Source organism: Oryx dammah, unplaced genomic scaffold (genome assembly GCF_014754425.2).
Source record: "Oryx dammah isolate SB20612 unplaced genomic scaffold, SCBI_Odam_1.1 HiC_scaffold_2, whole genome shotgun sequence".
Classification (NCBI taxonomy): domain Eukaryota; kingdom Metazoa; phylum Chordata; class Mammalia; order Artiodactyla; family Bovidae; genus Oryx; species Oryx dammah.
In genome coordinates this window covers 196,242,732-196,261,413 of record NW_024070186.1, presented here as the reverse complement: position 1 = coordinate 196,261,413, position 18,682 = coordinate 196,242,732, and the positions used below count along the sequence as shown (strand labels likewise).

The 18,682-nt window shown below is 60.7% G+C and overlaps 1 protein-coding gene across 1 annotated transcript in view; it reads left to right on the top strand.

Moving 5' to 3' along the window:
* Positions 1 to 18,682, top strand: part of SDK1 (sidekick cell adhesion molecule 1) — a 734,089-nt gene that overhangs the window by 658,138 nt on the left and 57,269 nt on the right. The window contains exons 29-32 of the mRNA XM_040229997.1: positions 8,128 to 8,322; positions 9,449 to 9,650; positions 13,266 to 13,369; positions 15,592 to 15,662. Of these exons, the coding sequence (XP_040085931.1) occupies positions 8,128 to 8,322; positions 9,449 to 9,650; positions 13,266 to 13,369; positions 15,592 to 15,662 (572 nt within the window). The remainder of the gene's footprint in view (positions 1 to 8,127; positions 8,323 to 9,448; positions 9,651 to 13,265; positions 13,370 to 15,591; positions 15,663 to 18,682) is intronic.

Below are 18,682 nucleotides of genomic sequence, written 5' to 3'. Positions count from 1 at the left end.
GTGGTCTTGATGCGGGGTGTGCGTGCGTGCTCGGTCACCCATTCGTGTCTGCAGCCCGCCAGGCTCCTCTGTCCATGGGAGTCTCCAGGCAAGAATACCGGCGTGGGTTGCCCTTTCCTCCTCCAGGGGATCTTCCCAACCCAGGGACTGAACCTGCTTGTCCTGCGTCTCGTGCTTTGGCAGGCAGGTTCTCTACCCTGAGCCACCCGGGCAGCCCTCGATGCGGGGAGGTTCCCCAGAATGCCCTGCAGGGCAGCGTCTCCTGGATCAGGGGCTCAGGGCTGGACAGTGTTTTCAGCCTGGAGCTTGAGGATGAGTGTTGGTAAACAAAATATTGGGTCTGCTCGCCCGCAGGCAGTAAGGCCCATCTCCTGACACCGGGCCGTGGAGAAGGCGAGTGCAGCACTTACTGCCGGGCAACAAGCGTGGCATCAGGGCAGCTGGCGCTCAAAACGCCCCAACTCCCCAGTGGGTTTCAGCCGGGTGGGGGGCGTGATCAGCGTGTGCTGTACTGTGGCTGGCGGACGGCGAGGTGACAGGGGTTAGCCCAGTACTCCTCAGGCTCCGCAGACCTGGGGGCTGTGTACTCAAGGTCTTCAGTCATCCAGCAGTTACGGCCTCCCCTGCGGTGGGGGTCTCAGCATCTGTGGAAGAACTGAGGGATGGCACACACTTCCCAGGTGCTTCAGAGAGGTACCCCAGCACAGGACACAGGGAGGGGGCTGTCCTGGGAAGACCCAGAGAGTCTGCTCCGATACACGGGTGGTTTCCCGAGTCTTGAACTGAACGCTGCCTTCCGCCTGCGGGAGCATAAACATCCCTGAGGGGTGTGGGCTGGCCGGGCTGCGAACTGCTGGGAAGGCGTCGAGTGCAGGAGGGGCCAGCGGCCCAGACCTTCCCACCTGGGCCTTCGAGGGCCCGGTGTGTCCCCCAGGGCCAGCTGGCCCTGAAGTATGGTCTTTCCTCCTCCTCACCCACCGCAGATGCCAAGTATGTCTGCTCGGGTTGTAGGTAATTTGACAATCACACCCTAAACACAAATGGCAGTAAAATGTACCAATTACACCTGCTCTCCAGGTGAGGACTGCAAGATTTTGTTTGAAAAAGGGTTTCACTTCATTAAAAAAAAAAGTTTGAAAATCTGTGCCAAGGGAATCCCCCAAGGACCTTGAGCAGCGAAGGGATGTGATCAGATTTGTCTTCTGGATAATAACTGGCAGCCATGAAAGGGCAAACAGCGAGGCAGATACTTGCTGAGCCCCGGCTTCATGAAGACGGGCCGGGGCACGCTCGCCACCGGCCCAGCTCGGCCCTGGCCTCTGCAGCCCCGGGAGCTGCTGCTGTGTGTGAGGACGGCGCTTCTGAGCCAGGTGACTGAGGACCTGCACATTCTGGCCACTAAAACCACGACCGTCATCGAGGAGCCTCTGTTGCTGTGTGCATTTCAGACCAGCTGGCCCGGCTGCTCCCAGGCCCTGGGGCGGGAGTGGTCTGTGGAGCTGACGAGGCTCTCCAGGTGCCCCGAGCCCGCATGCGGGCCGGGTGCCCTCCTCTCTGCAGCCTGTCGTGGAAGCAGCAGGACAAACCATCTGATCACCGCCCACTCCCCGGGGGGGGAGCCCCAGCGTGCTGCGGAACAAGATGCGTGTTCGGAACAGAGATGTGAAGTCCCGCCACCTGGCCCCCCGGGGGTCCCCCCCCCGACACACACCACCTCGGCTGAGACCCAGTGGCCCCGGTTCTGCGATCATCTCCACTCTCTCCCCAGCCCTCCCGGGCCGATGCAAGCCGGTTCTGACAGCAGCGCTCCGTGGGAGTGGGCAGAGGAAGGCCTGCCCTCCCCTGTGTCCGCACACACAGACACATGTTCTGCTTTGTGACCGTGACTTTGAGCTGCTTCTCCCAGGACTTCCCTGAAAGCCCAGCAGGGCTCCAGCCTCAGCCAGTGCTGGCGGTGACCCTTCCCGAGTCCTCTGCCAGGAAAGACCCCCGTCAGCCCCAGGTGCTGCTCCTCCTCTGAGAACCACGTCAGAGGGCGCCTCCGCCGGCTGCCTCCCCTCCCCACCCACCTGGGCCGGGCTCTTCTCCTCTTGGCTCCCAAAGCTCCTGCACCCGCAGTCACCACACGAATCCCCCGTCCACAGAAGCTCAGCGGCTCACTTTAGAATCATGTCCCCTACTTTTACTGGTCTTTAACTTTTTATGATCATGAAAGCAACATGTACAATGATAATTCAGAATGTAGATAATTTAGATACCATTTCACAGTCCTCAGACTTAGGAAGTCCTCAGAAGGTCTGATGGTCCCCAGGAGAGGTGAGGAGGCGGGGAGAAGCCTCACGCGCTCTCCCTGGGAGCGCAAGCGCAGCTGCAGAGGGGACAACCAGGGCGGGTGCGCCCCAACCCAGCCGCCCCACTCCAGGCCTTAACTCTGAGAAACCCTCCCTCCTGTTCATAGGACCAAACGCACGAAGAGAGTCACGGCAGACTGCTCTAAATAACAGGAAATTTAGAAAAGAAGCAACTAGAAACAACCCAAATGTCCATCAGTGAGGCAGTGAGAAGGCAAACTGTGGCCTATTCGCACAGAGAAATTACAGAGACCGTTAAAGTAATGAACGCGTGCTCCAGGAAGTGCCACAAAAAAGCCTCACAAACATCTGTTGCGGGAAAAACAAGTTGCAGAAGCATCCACATGGCCCGAAGGTGTGTCTGCACACTTGGAAACTTTGCAGACCAGTTGTCATATATGGGTACACCCCTGTGGTGACGCTGAAGCTCCAGTACCTGGTGACTCACTGGGAAAGACCCTGAAGCTGGGAAAGATTCAAGGCAAAAGGAGAAGAGAGCGGCGGCAGAGGATGAGATGGTTGGATGGCATCACTAATTCAACAGACATGAACTTGGGCAGGCTCCGGGAGACAGTGAGGGACAGGGAGGCCCAGCGTGCTGCAATCCATGCAGAGTGGGACACGACTGAGCAGCTGAAAAACAGCAACAACAAGCCGTGAAAGTCGCATGCAGGCAGGCCGCGGTGGCCGGGGCTCAGAGCCCACCAGGGCCCCTCTGCTCCTGCTCCAAAGTGACTGGCCTCCCCTCCCCTTTGTATCCCTCTCCCAGATTCTCAGTAAGGCGGCCTGAGGTCCAGTCTCAGGCGTTGCGTACAGCCTGGGCGGGGGGCAGGGGGTGGTTGTAACTCAGCGGCCCCTCTGCTCGGTGCCCAGGAGTCACGTAGTCCCTCTGCGCCAGGCTGCCCAGCTCAGGGGGACCGGTGATCAGGCCTCCCGGGCATCGTTCAGGGCGCCAAAAACCCAGAACAGCCAGTGCCGGACGGCACCAGCTGGGCGCCATGGGCCTTCAGCACCTCCTCCCCGCTCTCGGACCAGAGAGGCCTCCTCCAAGTTGCTGCGTGTCTGCACTCGGCATTTCTCTGTGCCCATCACAGGCAAGTTGTGGGACTTCGTTCTCCATCACCCTGGTGGCTCCAGTGGAAGGTTCCTGCTGAGAGGCAGCTTGGGGCCAGGTTACGAGACGCCCCCGAGGTGCTGAGAAGTCTGGCCATAGATCTCTAGTCCCCGGCGGTCCTTGAAAATCACAAAACCCCAGGTCAGGAGGGGGTCAGACTCCAGAGCTGCGTAACACAGCTCGCCACCTCCCCCAGAGCCCTCCGGGGCTGTGAGGCATGTAGTGGTAATTGTAACAAACGTTGTCTGGGTAACCTGTCACCCAGATATTATTACCGCCAGTGCACCAAATTGTAGATGCTGCGGAAAGATGGGAAAACAATTTCTAAAGATTCAGATTGGTGTTCAGCGGGGAGAAAGGAAAACATCTTTTTGCGAGACTCGCTTACGTCCAGGTACCGGCGGCGTGGCCTTCTGAGCACATAAACACCTCTGCGGCGAGAGCTTTTGTAATCTGTATCAAAACATGTCCTTTCATTTCCGAAAGAGATTAACAGCGTGAAATACTGGAGGCGCCTACAGGGAGAAACACTTGCTTATTTGCGTAAATGTTTCACTGGGAGAGCTCGCAGCATTTAGGGCCTTCCTTGGGGGTGCGGGGGAGCCACCCGACAGCAGCCGTCCCCCTCATTGGCAGCTGCTCCACAGTTGCTCAGATGCTGCGAAGCTCGAATGACGTGTGCTCCTCGGACCGCGAGGGTCTGTCCCTCCAGACAGGCCGGATCCCCACCTCCACGTGGTTAGAAGTTGGGCTGCCCGTGGGGGCCGAACCTTGACCTTTAGCTTATTAAACGAGGGTGTGCGGGACCCTGCTGAGAGTTAGGGGCTCAGCTGAATAGGACCCGTGTTAGCAGACGCGTGGTTTGCTCCTCTGTTGCGTTTGCCCCCCAGCCTCACATCGAGAAGCTGTAAAACCAGCGACCAAGGCGGCATGCGGGCTAGGCCGATCCTTGCCACCCTCACCCTCACCCCCAGGGAGATTCAGCCGCTGTGGGTTCCCTGAGCCAGGAGTGGGCAGTGCGGGGCCGTCACCACCCACAGTGCCTGCAGGGGGGTCGGCAGCCCTGTGCAGCCTTGGCCTCGGGGCCCCAGGATGGTCCCTGAACAGACAATGGACAGAACTCTCAAGCGGACACCATTTTTCTACCCAGGAACCACCCAGTCCTTGAAAGGCCTCGCCACCACCTGGGAGGTCTGCCCTCGACTCTCCAGAGTCGCTCTGGGGTCTCTCCACTGTCGGCTCCTCTGACCAAGACGCCCCCCACCCCACCCCTGCAAAGGCCCCCCCATCCTTGGCTGCACCTTCTCTGACTCTCCCCCGGCCCCGGCCTCCCCTGCGGATGGCCCGGAACCCGCTCTCCAGGCTGTGGCGCCGCCTCTTTCCCTGCTGGTTTTCTAGACAAGCGACGTGTCCTCATCTTCGGGTGACTCGAGCTGCTCGGGCTTCTACAGCCCACCGCACTCCCCCGCGTCCTCGTGGGCCGCACGTGGTCATGTCCCTCTGAATGCCCCCGGGACCTTCCGCCGAGGCTGCCCCTGGCCCTCTCCTCTCCGCCCGGGGACCCAGATCCCCGTTCCTTCCTCACACGGCCGCACCCTCTGACCTCCTGTCGCTGAGGCTCAGCTCCTGTTTCTGAGCTTGCTGGACCTGGGATCAGATAACGAGCCTTTTCTGTGCAAACACCTCCGTCCTGCCTCGCTTCCGATCCATGTTCCCGAGTGTGTGGGCCAGCGCTCTGCAGTAGCTCTTGGCTGTTCCTGTACAGCCCGTGTTGAGGTGAGGTGTGGGCGTTCATCCTCAGGGTCACGGCACGCAGAACAGGACCGCAGGGACACAGTCCCTCTTCCAGGGCAAAGGACAGGAAGGTGCTCCTAGAGTCCAGGGCTGAGGCATTTTCTCCCAGGCGCTCCTTGTGACCTGGATCAGAGATTAGCCCAGGTTTCCTGCGGTTCTCCGGGGTCGCCTGGAGCCCTCGGGGCCCAGGCAGAAACGCCCCCATCAGTCCAAAAGAGCCAGAGGACAAGGAGTGAGTGAGGGGCCATGTGACGGAGCCCACACGGGCAGGTGGAGGTAAGGTCAAGGGTCACCCCGGGGTCATGCCCTGAGGGGCGGGGCGGGGAGTAGGGGTGGAGCCTTTGGTGGAGGGCAGACCTCAGCCTACCCGGGAGGCAGTTAATGGCTCCCGTTTAGATCGCAACTCACAAAGACGTGCCTTTGAACAAAATCTCGGTTTCACCCCAGGATTTTTAACTCCAGCAGCAGATAATCTGAGCAGAGGTGAAACATGATCAAGAACAAACGATAACAAAAGAGCGTCAGTAACCACATCCGAACCCTCGTGAGTTCGTACTCACCGGGCGGAAGGTGATTTGAATGACCAAGGAGTCTCCATCACAGGTTACTCTCTGAAATACAAAGGGACACGTTAAGGGACCAACTGCCGGCTGGTGGACGCAGTGAGGGGGGTGGGCCCTGGGGGGCCTCGTGTCGACTGCATAGCAGTGTCCCCCTGGGGTTCCCTGTGCCTGGGAGGCGCTGGGCAGGTGGTTTCTGCTCCTCCAGCCATCTCAGCTGTAGTCATGCCTGCTCACAAGCTGCAAAAGAAACCTGGTCAGCTCAGATCTACCCAGAAGTTCAGTGTGCACACACACAGGCTCCCAGAAGTACATATGTTCACCTGTTTTTAACGCAGAGTTCCTTTCTGCCTCTCTGAGGACAGAGGGTAGGGTTGGAGTCCCTTCTTCAGGAGGCATGGTATTTCTCCAGTGGCCGAGCTCACTCACCCTGGGGACACGCCTCCCTCTCGAGGCCCTTAAAACATTGTTTGATGACGTTCTTGTTGGTCTGTGTCTGCCTCTGTAGTCTTTGCGCTTTTGGTCATAAAGTTCGGTTTGTCTTTGCAGAATCAGTTCAGTTCAGTCGCTCAGTCGTGTCCGACTCTTTGTGACCCCATGAACCGCAGCACACCAGGCCTCCCTGTCCATCACCAACTCTCAGAATCCACCCAGACCCATGTCCATCAAGTCGGTGATGCCATCCAGCCATCTCATCCTCTGTCATCCCCTTCTCCTCCTGCCCTCAATCTTTCCCAGCATGAGGGTCTTTTCAAATGAGTCAGCTCTTCGCATCAGGTGGCCAAAGTATTGGAGTTTCAGCTTCAACATCAGTCCTTCCAATGAACACCCAGGACTGATCTCCTTTAGGATGGACTGGTTGGATCTCCTTGTATTCCAAGGGACTCTCAAGAGTCTTCTCCAACACCACAGTTCAAAAGCATCAATTATTTGCAGAATACCTTTCCTTAATTCCTTGCCGTAGTTCAGCTACTTTCGTATGGGGCACAGGCTGACGTTCCTCCAGTGGCCAGGCGGACACAGGGGTCATTGGCTGTGTCCCGGCACAGACCCCCCACCCCGTGCCCTGTGTTACCTGCTGTAGCTTCTGTGGATGAACCACGTGCCTTCATGGATGGCGCTGCCCGTCCCCCGCATCTGATCTCCCCGGGTGTTCCTCTAAATCTGCTGAACACAGGCCTCACCCTGCGCCTCAGTCTCCTTGCAAATCCCGACAACATACAAATAATAATATGACGCGTGAAAGCTGGAGTGGAAGTCCTGAGTTAGAGCTGGTGTAGGAAGGCGGTTTACATCACTCTGGTAGCAGTGGGTGAGCTTCAGGAGAGAGCTGGGGGTTAATAGAGAAGAGAGGTAAATGTTTTACGGTGTAACAGGGAGAAAGAGCAATGATGTAACTGATCAGGATGGTGTGACAGGCAAGGGGGGGGCTGATGCTCCCACCAAGGGGGCGCACGCTGCCGGGCGTGCAGGAGGAGGGCTCCACCCAGGTGGATGTGCTGACCACGCTGCCCTCCTTTTCCAGACTCCAGGTGTCCAGGGGTCTCAGAGCTGGGTCTGCAAGTCCTCTGCCGCTTTGGACGCAGGCGGCGGGACCTGGCAGGGCCTGGTCTTCAAGGCGGCCTGGTCCTTAATGACGTGACTTTGAGCAGCCATGGGCCCTTGATGATCAGGGCACTCGGAGAGGCGGTCCGAGCTGTGGGCCCACCCGGAGCTAATGTGCAAGCCCCCTCCCGCTTCCTTGACTGCAGGGAGAGCTGTCCCTGGGGGAGCCCCCAACCCCACCCGCTCAGAGCCACAGGGGTGAGGCTTCTGGGGAGCAGGAGCGCTGGGGTGGCAGGAGGAAGAGGGGTATGCAGACAGACAGACAGACAGACAGCAGACACACGGGGTCTGAGCACAGGCACAAGTGCCTCCAGGGCAGCCTGCTCCGGGGAGAAGGGCGCTCCAGGCAGGGTGACCCTTGGGGGTGGGAGCAGAGCTGCTAGAAGGTGGGGGTGGGGGCAGAGAAGGCACTACCCTCTGTGCTGCTCCTGAGCGTCCTCCGGCCGGGGGCTACCGGGAGGAGGTAGCTGTGCTCACGTTGAGTTCTGCAAAGGATGGAGAGGGGGCCTAGCGCCCCGAGGCCCCCTTCATCCCTGGGCCTGGCTTCCCTCTCAAGGGCCTGGCCTGCAGCTCAGACGCCGGCCTGGGAGAGGGAGACAGCGCAGAAACCCGGGGCTTGGTGGGGTGTCCCGGGTGGGGGCTGAGGGCTTCTCTGAGAGGGGGCATGGCTGACCAGCAATCTTCATGCCCCGCCCCCCCCCAGGCTACCAGATCGCCTACCGCCTGGCCAGCAGTAGCCCCAACACCTTTACCACCGTGGAGGTTGGTGCCACCGTGAGGCAGTTCACAGCCACCGAGTTGGCCCCCGAGTCCGCGTACGTCTTCCGGCTGTCGGCCAAGACCAGGCAGGGCTGGGGGGAGCCGCTGGAGGCCACAGTCATCACCACTGAGAAGAGAGGTGAGACCCGGAGGCCCAACTCAGTGTCGGCCAGCGGTGGGGAGAGGCCCAGCGTGCCTGGGCTGCAGGTGAGGGGTGGGGGGTGGCTGTGCGAACTGCGAGTTTATTAAGCACCTCCTGAGTCCTTCCTGGAGCCGGACGCACAGCTGGTCCACACAGCCTGACACTCACCACAGGCCCGCATCCACAGCCCTGATGTCTGGGGTTCAAGGAGAGAGACTGCCCCTCCTCCTCCCCCTCTCCCTTCTCCGCTCTTTCTCACCAGAGGTGCCAGAGCCCCCTGCTGGCTCCTTACCCGCCCCACCCCCCCACCCCCGGGAAGCAGTTAGGCCAGCCTTCCAGCGTGGGGAGCAGCAGGGCTGAGTGCTCCCCACTACCACAAGGCGACCGAGAGTCCCAGGCCCCGATTCTTGCCTTCCTCCTCAGAGTCCACGCAGCCCCTTCTGCAGGAGCAGGGAACGGACAGGTTTGCTCAAGGTTTGGTGTGACTTAGCAGAGTCCACGAGGAGGCTTAGGAGTGACCTTCCTCGGGAGCAGCCCTGTTCCCTGCCCCCCAGCCCCCAAGTGCCCCTGCTTCCCTGCAGTCCCCATGGCTCAGCGAGGGGCCCAGGAGAGCCGGGCCCCTTCCCATGGGCCCAGGAGGGGACTCGGGCTCTCAGGCTGCAGCGTGGGCCTCAGGGAAGGGAGTTAGGTCTGGGCCCCGCGCGGCCATCCCCCGGGGGCCGGCAATCAGCTGCAGCGTCATTTCCCCCCGCACGTCCTGATCGGAACCCGCGCTCATCACGCCGCACAGCTCAACAGTTACTCCTCCCTGTAGGGATTCTCTGTTGATGTCGATGGGGTGAGGAGTCCGGGTGACAGGCGAGTGACCCCCACTCAGATACGGGTCCCGGCCCCGCTCCCCACACCCAGTCCCTACCCCAGAGGCTCAGAGCGGCCCCCAGGCCGCCCACTCCACAACCTTTATGGTCTCAGGCCCGGGTCGATGTCCAGGGAGCGCAAACCAGGGTTAAAGAGGCGCTGGCCCAAAATCGGAAAGCCGGAGAGTGCCCCAGGCAGCCGCCGAGCCCTCCCAGAGCTGCTCGTGGTGCCCTGGGCCTGACCTGGCATCCTCTCTTGGTCACAGAGCGGCCCGCACCCCCCAGGGAGCTCCAGGTGCCCCAGGCCGACGTGGCGGCACGCAGCCTGTGTCTGCGGTGGGTGCCTGGCAGCGACGGCGCCTCCCCGATCCGGTACTTCACGCTGCAGCTGCGCGAGCTCCCCGGGGGCCAGTGGCAGACCTACTCCTCATCCATCAGCCACGAGGCCACAGCCTGTGTCGTCGAAAGGTACCGAGAGGGCAGGGAGGGCCCTGCCCCGCCCCAGGGGCCCTGCCGGGTGCTCCCCACGCCGGCTCCCGCCCTCCCAGTAGGGAGACCCACATTGCGAGCCCGCGTCTGCCCTCTGGCCAGCCCTCCCATGCTGGGACCCAGGAGTCCCAGGGCCCACCCCAGCCTCTTCCTGCCTGTCCATCTGAGCTCTGTCCACCCCCCCCCAACCCTTGAGCTGCGAGATCTAATGAGGCGATGGGGGTGGAGGCCCCCAGTCCCCGAGGCAGATGGCAGCCCAGCTGCCCCTGGGACCGTGTCACGGTCAGGGAGACAACCCTCCTCTATGCCCTGGCCCGCGTCAGCAAGGCACACCTCTTCCCCCTGCTGCCATCCGTGGCTCCACAGTGATGGTCGACAGCAGGAGCAGGGCCGCCCCTGAGGCAGCCATTTCCTGACCACTGGGTGCGGGGAGGCCCTGGGCTCGCTTTGCCCTGATCCCGCCTGGCCTCTTGTCTTGGCCGCACCTGCTTTGTGGTGGAGGAGGTGAGGGCTGGGGGGCATAAAGTAGCCTGCCAGGTTCCTCCAGATGGAACCGTCTAGACGGGCAGGCCTGGGGAGTGACGGTCCCCTGGGACAGAAGCCCTGGGCTGCAGGGTTGGTGGTAGTCCAGGGAGGCCCCAGCGAGACGCTCAGCATCACCTCTGTCCTTCCCCTCAGCCCCGACTCCATGGGCTCACACTCCAGGGTGCCCGGCAGTGGGCACCCCTGTCTTCGTGGGTCTAGAGCCCTCGGCAGGACCTCCTAGGAGGGCAGAGGAGGCCCCTTCCTTGGCTAGCTGACCACGGCTCCTCTCCCGGCTCCCAAGAGCCCCGAGCCCGGTGCTGTGTTACATCCCAATCCAGCTGGGTGTCCCTCGGGGACAGGGTGGTGACTGCCTGGGCTCCGGTGACGGCTGCCGTGCCCAGCGACCGTGGGCCCCGCTGCTTCTCTGGACGTGCCCTCTCCAGCAGCCTATGGGGAGACGGGAAAGGGAAAGGAACATTTATTCAGCGCCTGCTGTGTGACCAGACTCCTCGAGGCAGGTGCAACAGGACTTCCCTGCAAGTACAGATACCATCACCCCCATTTCCATAAATAAGCCGACAGAGACTCCAGAGAAATTAAACGAGGTGCCCCAGTTAGGAGAGGTGGGGCTGGAATCGGAATTCCCGCTTGGCCCTCTTCAAAGCTGAGGCTGGAGGAGGCCTGGGGGAGTGAACAGAGCAGAGCTGGGGGAAATAGGAGGGTTTGTTCCTCCTCTGTTTTTCAAGTGGTCCTGGAAGTTTTGTTGTACTCAGCAGGGAGCATGGCGGGAGCAAGGGGGCAGGAGGGAGGTGGTGATGACAAGTGCCCGGGGTAGAGGGTAGACCAGTCGTCCAGGCTCAGTAGCCACGGTTGTGTCTCCAGGGCAATGAGCTGGCTGCTCCTTTCATGGCTCCTGAGCCGCCCTGTGCCTACTTCCAGGCACCAGGCAGGGCTTTCCTGCTGAGACAGGAAGTCCTGCAGCTCAGTGACCCCAGGGACAGTCGTGGGTCCTCTGGAGGAGGGGAGCCTGCTCAGCACGGGGTGAGGCTGGGAGCTCCAATTCCCGGTCCCCTGGCCCCCGCCCGTCCATCTCAGACCAGGGCCCACTCATCTAGCCGTCAAGCCACCCTTCACTGCCCGTGATGCGCCCCCAACTCCCTGAGACCCCAGAGTTCAGGAAAGAAAGGGTGGTCTTCAAAGAGCTTGCTCTTCGGCCTCAGTTCCCAAAATCCATAGAGGAGAGCGAAGTGCTAAATGTAATGTGGTAAGCCACGTGCACTATCGTGTTCCAGAGTGCACTAGACGCAGTCCACGGGGTCGCAAAGGGTCCGACACGACTGAGCAACAGAGCGCGCAGGTCGAAGTGCTGCGTCTGAACACGAGGGTCACTTCCGGGGCCCCCACCACGTCCCCAGCCTGCGCTGACTTTCACGCCCGTCCTCTTTTCAACCCTCCCGAGAAACTTCCGGGGCAGACAACGTCCCCCTGCATTCGTCCCTCTAGCGAGCGTTCACTCAGCACCGCCTGGCGCCAGGCCCGGCCAGTGGTACAAGAGCATCTCTGCAAGTGTGAGCTCACGGAGAGCCGCCGCAGGAGGTCTCACACAGGAGAAGGTCTCACGCAGGAGATGATATGAAAACAGAGGGAGAGGAAAGCTTTCTAGTCACGGCTTCCAAAAACGGTCCTCAGTGTTTCAAGATAGCAGAATCCTTTCTCTAAATGAAGTGTTTGCCAGAAGCGATTACCAACCAGATGGACGAGGAGCTGGTTGACGCAGGGGGAGCAGAGACCCTGGATGCCCAGAGGGTTCCTTAGCGTTTCAGGGGTTCCTTGGTCCTCAGTTTGAAAGCCACTGGTTTACAGGTCAGGTGGGAAGCGAGAAGGCAGGGTTGGTTTGAGGCAGGAGGGCTGTGCTTAGACCAAGGTGAGGGAAGCTGGAGGCGTCTGGATTAAGGGACAGGGAGGGAGCACCTAGAATCACCCGGGATGTTTGGGTCCAGGAAACAGAGAGGCAGAGGGAAGGGGCAGGCGGGGTCCTCGTCGGCTCCCTGTGAGCAGGAGTAGCAGCCGCTGCTGAGTGGGGTGAGCGGGAAGTGTCCCCAGGGACACAGTGAAGGTTTATATGTCCTTAGCACAGACGAGTCCATCTGAAGCCTTCGTCGTTGGTGTGGCTCCAGACCCCTGTGGATCCGGACCACTTGGGTGGGTGGATGGATGGTGGAGGGAAAGAGGAAGCCCGAAGCGGTGGCACCAAGAAGTGCGTTCGTGTCCCTAAAGTCTCGTCCATGGGCCGAGGGGGCACGTCATTTCACTGTGGGCAGTCGACATCATCTTGGTCTTACTTAGGGTTGTTTAAAAGGAGACTCGTCTTCCCACCCCAGCCATTGACCAGTCTCTGCAGAGGGCAGAGGCCTCTGTCCCCTCCTCCTGACCTGGGAATCCTGATGGCTCCACCCTGCAGAGCCGCCCTGGGGGTTAGAGGGGTTCGTGCTGGTCAAGCGCTGGGTACCCTGACTGGCTTAGTCAGGGAGGGAGGAGGCCAGGGCAGAACCCCAGGTCATGGGAGCTGCAGGCAGGAGCCCTGGGGAGGGGGCAGGGGTGTGGGCAAGAGCTCGAGGTAATTAGCGCCTCTGGAGGAATCCTCCAGCTCCTTGGAGAGCAGCAATTTGTGCCTGCACGAAAGTGTCTCTAATTACAGGAGGCGGCTTCCTCCCCCAGGAGCGCTGAGCCTAAGCTCCATCCCCACCGGGAGTTCTGTCTCCCCTCTGCCCAGTCCCTGAATCTCCTGTCCCCCTAGACTGATCATCAAGACAGCGCTGGGGGCTGGGGGCTGCTCCCCAGCAGTCCCGGGTCAGCTCACTGCTGCCTAGGTATGCAGCCCCAGAAGGCCCCCTCCTGGGGACCCCAGGGGATGCAGCCCCAGAACACCCCCTCGTGGGGACCCCCAGGGGATGCAGCCCCAGAACGCCCCCTCCTGGGGACCCCCCAGGGGATGCAGCCCCAGAACGCCCCCTCGTGGGGCCCCCAGCAGGGAGGGGCTCCACGGTCACAGGTCTCTTCTGTGTTCAGGCTGAGGCCCTTCACCTCCTATAAGCTGCGTCTGAAGGCCACCAACGACATTGGGGACAGCGACTTCAGCGCCGAGACAGAGGCAGTCACCACGCTGCAGGATGGTGAGCAACAGGGCCCGCTTCCCGCTGCTGCCTGTGCACCCCGAAACCCGGGCTCCTAGAGAGGCCTGCTCCCGCCTTGAACCAGGAAGGGGTCACCCAAGGGAGCGGGGGAGCGGCCATGGGCAGCGGGGTTCCATTGGCAGTGGGGTTCAATTAGCAGCAGAAGCCGGCGCCCCTGCACAGCCCAGGGCCGTAAATCAGACTTCAAGGGCTTCCAAATGGAGGGACGTTTCTTTGATTGGCTTCCAAACTCGACGATCCGACGATCCGTTAGCATCCCTGACATTGAATAATTTATAGGGTCATTAAAGATAGATGCCGTGGGGTAGCTGGTGGTAAGAGCTTTCCCCCATTTTTCTCATTCACGAGCCGTCCTGGTTTTGCCGCTTGATGAATGCACAGTGCGGTGGTGGCAGAGAGACCCCGAAAGCTCCAGGTCCCCCTGCCACCCCTGCTCGGAGGAACTGGGCCTGCAGATCCCCTGTGGGTTTGTTTGACCATCAGCAGTGAGACCAGGCCCAGAAGAACAGGAAGGCAGGGTCCTCAGGCCCACTCAGCACACAGGCAGGTGCTCGGGCCAGAGTACAGCCGCTGCGTGACAACGCTGAGGCTCGGAGCCCAGGCGGCGGACCTGGGACCCTCAGTTCACCGGGAGGTGCTTTGTGACAATCCCCAGGCCTGCTCTGAGCTCCCCGTTCCCCGCTTAACTCAGCAGCGGAGCCGCCTTCAAACCAGCCCGTCCCCACGATCACACCAGGCCTCCGGGCTTCAGCTCTGCTCTTCTGTAGCCCGGGGCGTCGGGGCCTCCTCCCCTGAGGGACCAGCCGGGGGGTCCGGGGCCTTGCTGGCTCTTGAACTCGCTGAGGTCAGGCCGCCAGGGCCCACGATCCTGACCGGAGAGGTGTCCCCGCCACCCCGTTGGCGGGAGGCCGGGGAGGAAGGGCGGGCCCCGGATCTGGAGAAGCGGCGCTTTGTCCCCTGTGGCGTCCACTGTATTCCTGCATTAGCACCTTGCCTGAGCGCCAGTTCTTAGAAGGAAAAAACCCAGCAGCTTGTCCGTGGGAGAGGGGCACCCACCGGCTCCCCTCCCCCTCACAGGCTCGGGCAGAAGGGGGCCTCTCTCAGCCCTTTCATATCCAAACCACCTCTTCATCTCTTTGCAATGGGTTGGCCTTGTGTTTTTGTCCTGTGTCTCTGAGTCCACCTCTCAGGGGAGAGGACAGGCCAGGCTGACCCCAGGGCTGGGGCCAGTGCTGGGGGAGGGGCTTGGGAGCGCACAGATGGTTTGCTGGGAAAGGCTCTCTTATCCTGAGAGTACTGAGCCCGCCCCATGTGGGCAGGAACACTGGGTCAGGCCCTTGAGCCGGAACAGAGGTCAGAGGGGCAGGGTAGCGAGCAGCCCCTGGGGCCGGGGGCCTAGAGTGTGACCAGCATGGGCCCGTCCCTGGTCTGGGCCCGGAGGACGGGGAGGCCTGCAGGGTGCAGGGGTCGCTCGGAGCAGCTGAGTCGGAGTAGGGAGCAGGCTGGGGGTGCCAGGCACACAGGTGAGGCGGGTGGGGAGAGCCCCTAAATCCCTCTGCTTAAAGCCCGTTTCTGAACACTGACTCTGCATCGGGTCTCGGGTTGTCACAGCGGGGCTGCTGTGAGAAGGCCAGTCCGTCTGCTGGGAGCAGGCCACCCAGGCCCGGCGGGGGCAGACGTGGTGGAGGGTGGGACACGTCTGGACGTGATGGACATTCCAGAGAGCAGGGTGGGGTCAAACCAGAGCAGCACCAGGCCACCACGAGGACCCTGGCCGGGCCAGAGGTCTCCCCAGCCCCCGGAGTCAGCCCCCTTTCCTGACAGTCACGTCCATGTTTAAAGCAAAGGGCCTGGCTTGCTCATGTGTCCTGTACAGAAGTAGCTCTGACCCACGTACCCCAAAAGAGTGACGCCCCTCCTCCTCTGGAGAGGACTCAGGGAACTGCAGGGGCACCCCAGGCGCCTTGGCCGTGGAGAGCCAGGCTCTGCGTGCGTCCAGTGGGCCGGGTCCTTGGGAGGTCAGGTCGGGGAGGTGGTCCAGGATGAGCTCCCTCTCCCCTAGACAGGCTGGCAGGCGGGGGAAGGGTGTCCCCAGGGAGGAGGGGGCCGCGTGCTGGCTGGTTGAAAGCAGGCGGGGACGTGGCCCGGGATTGCTGGGCCGAGCTCGACATTAACCCCTGCTGCTTCCCTCTTCCTTCCAGTCCCCGGGGAACCCCCACGCTCCGTGTCTGTGACGCCACGCACCACCTCGTCTGTTCTGATCCAGTGGCAGGTAAGGCCTGGGGACCCCACGGTGCTCTGTGAACCCCGCTCCAGCAGCAGCGAGCTCGCTCAACAGGCACCCACCCGACCCCGGGTAGGGCTGGAGAGGCCGGCTGGTGCAGGGCCGTGGTGTGAGTGTGACCTCCAAGGCGGGAAGTCCAGTGCCGTGGTGACCTGCAGAGTGAACCGGAGCGCGGTGTGCTGGGGAGGGGGGCGGTCGGCAGGACGGCCAGGTGGGCCCAGTGCATAGCCCGTCCGGTGGCCGAGTCATCCCAGGCGATTTCCTCTCTTCTCTGTTGCTAAGTGGCAGCTCCTCGGGGTAACAGGAACCTTTCAGTGTGAACAGAAGACATTTGCAGGTGTCCTCCTGGTGAACTGGGAGCTCACCGCCATGGCATTCTGCACTTTCCGGCCTCCCTGGAGTGCTGAGACTGGATGGGGACCCAGGAGGCTTCAGCTGAGCTCTGACTGCTGTCCCAGGGGAGCCACAGCCGAGTGGCCCTCGGGACCCTGGGAGAGGGAGAGGGCCTGGCCTCGGCCTGCGGGCCAGTTTGCCATAGCAAGACTTTGACCCCAGAAGCCTCTCTGACCCCAGGTTCCTCCTCTGTAAAAGCAGGGGTTCCAGGGTCTCCTCTGAGGCCCCTGTGAGGTCTCTGATCCAAGGCCCGTTAGACCCCTGACTTCCATCAGGGTCTCTGGTGAGAGATGGGGAACATTCAACATGGAAACTCAAGGCCCCAAGCACTTCCAGTTCCCACTCTCCACTAGCACGATCGACCAAGAGTAGATGGTCTTCCGGGTGGTGCTGAATTCTGCCGGGCACGTGCTTGGTCTCAGACGTGGGTCTGGCTGCCCCGTAGCCAGCTGAGCTCGGGGCTATGGCACCTCACCACTCCCGACAGGCAGCTGTGGACGCAGCGCTGGCTGTCAGCCCAGCCCTCCCGCCCCTGGGCTGCGAGCGCTCAGTCCCAGATGCCCTGCGAGGCAGCGAGAGCTGCAAGGAAGGCGCTGGGTGTGCCTGGCCGTCAGCTGTCCTCCTTCAGAGCCCAGCAGGAGAAACTAATTGCAAGAAGCCTGAGCAGGAGGTGGTCAGTATGATGCATTGTGGAAATAAATGCCTGTCAACTGCCAGGCAATTGAAGTATAATTAAAATTATGAGTAATTTACTAAATCAGAGCCAACAGAACAAAGAGACAACGTTTAAATATAGATTTGCATTCCAAACAAAATGTTTCACCTGTAAATTTTTTTTTTTAGTAATTTGTTTAAAAACGCAAGCACTGCCTGTAATTCCAAGGCCACTGACCCACTTGAATGGGCCGTCCATCAGATTTGATTCCTCTTAGTAGGATGATCAGCATTCAAAACTCAACATTCAAAAAACTAAGATCATGGCATCCGGTCCCATCACTTCATGGCAAATAGATGGGGAAACAATGGAAACACTGACAGACTATTTTCTTGGGCTCCAAAAATCACTGCAGATGGTGACTGCAGCCTTGAAATTAAAAGACGCTTACTCCTTGGAAGAAAAGCTATGACAAACCTAGGCAGCATGTTAAAAAGCAGAGACATTACTTTGCTGAAAAAGGTCCATCTAGTCAAAGCTGTGGTTTTTCCAGGGGTCATGTATGGATGTGAGAGTTGGACTATAAAGAAAGCTGAGTGCCAAAGAATTGATGCTTTTGAACTGTGGTATTGGAGAAGACTCTTGAGAGTCCTTTGGACTGCAAGGAGATCAAACCAGTTAGTCCTAAAGGAAATCAGTCCTCAATATTCATTGGAAGGACTAATGCTGAAGTTGAAACTGCTTTGGCCACCTGATGCGAAGAACTGACTCATTTGAAAAGACCCTCATGCTGGGGAAGATTGAGGGCAGGAGGAGAAGGGGAAGACAGAGGATGAGATAGTTGGATGGCATCACCGACTCAATGGACATGGGTTTGAGCACGCTCTGGGAGTTGGTGATGGACAGGGAGGCCTGGCGTGCTGCCATCCAGGGGGTCACAAATAGTCGACATGACTGGGCGGCTGACCTGACCTGAGTGGGATGGTCAATCCGTGCCTTTCGGGGGCCGGTGCTGCTGGAATCTGAGGATCTGTGCGTATATTCTAGACAGCAGTGGCCCTGTGTTCACACTGAGTACAGCTCGTCCTGGGCACCCGTGTCTCTGAATTTAAGCTGGCTGTTCTGAAACTTCCAGCGGGCCACACCGTCTGCGACTCATGTGTTTCCTCTCTGGTCTCCTCTTCCAGCTTTTCTCTGAGTGGATTTTGAGGCTGTTTTCTAGCAAAAGTAACATCCTAAGGGACAGATTGCATCACGTGCAGTGGCCTCGGGGAGGGGAGACTCGGCTGTGCAGGGCACCTTCCTAAGAGTGTGGCACAGCCCCGGGTCAGAGGGGACGCAGGGGCCTGGCCTCTCTGGGACATCCCCTGGCCTTTGTTCCTTTCTCACCACCTGCTCTGTCGTCTTGTGAGGACCAGCTCCAGCGCCGGGCTCTGAGCACCCAGAGCCTCCTTTCCCTGCTGTGAGGCCCACAGACCTCAGTGAGAAAATGGGAGGGGAGCAGCCGGAGGGATGTGGGAGGTAACAGGATGGCTGGTCCCCGCCCCCTACCCGTCAGGGCCGGCAGGCCATTATCCAGTGGCCTGTCCGCAGGAATGCAGGCTCAGGTGTGACAGCTGCTGGGCTTCAAGGGCAGGCGCCTGGAGCTGGTTCTCTAGGGCCTCCCGTGTCCACTGGACCATGGACTCAGTCCAGCAGGCATCAGAGGGAACCCCTGCTCTGGGCTCCAGGGAACAGAGGTGGTGGGAAGTCCCAGGCTCAGGCCCCAGGACGATGGCAGTGGAAGTCCCGCTCTGCCTCCAGCTCACCCTGAGACCCCGGACTCTGTGTGGACCCTCCCCAGCCCCGGGTCCCCCCACCCGCAGCCCGCCCCGTCTGGGAAGGCCCACTGAGCTGGCCCCAGCCTGACCCCTGGCGCTCAGCCAGGACTGAGGCTCACTGCAGAAGTCCTTCAAGCCCC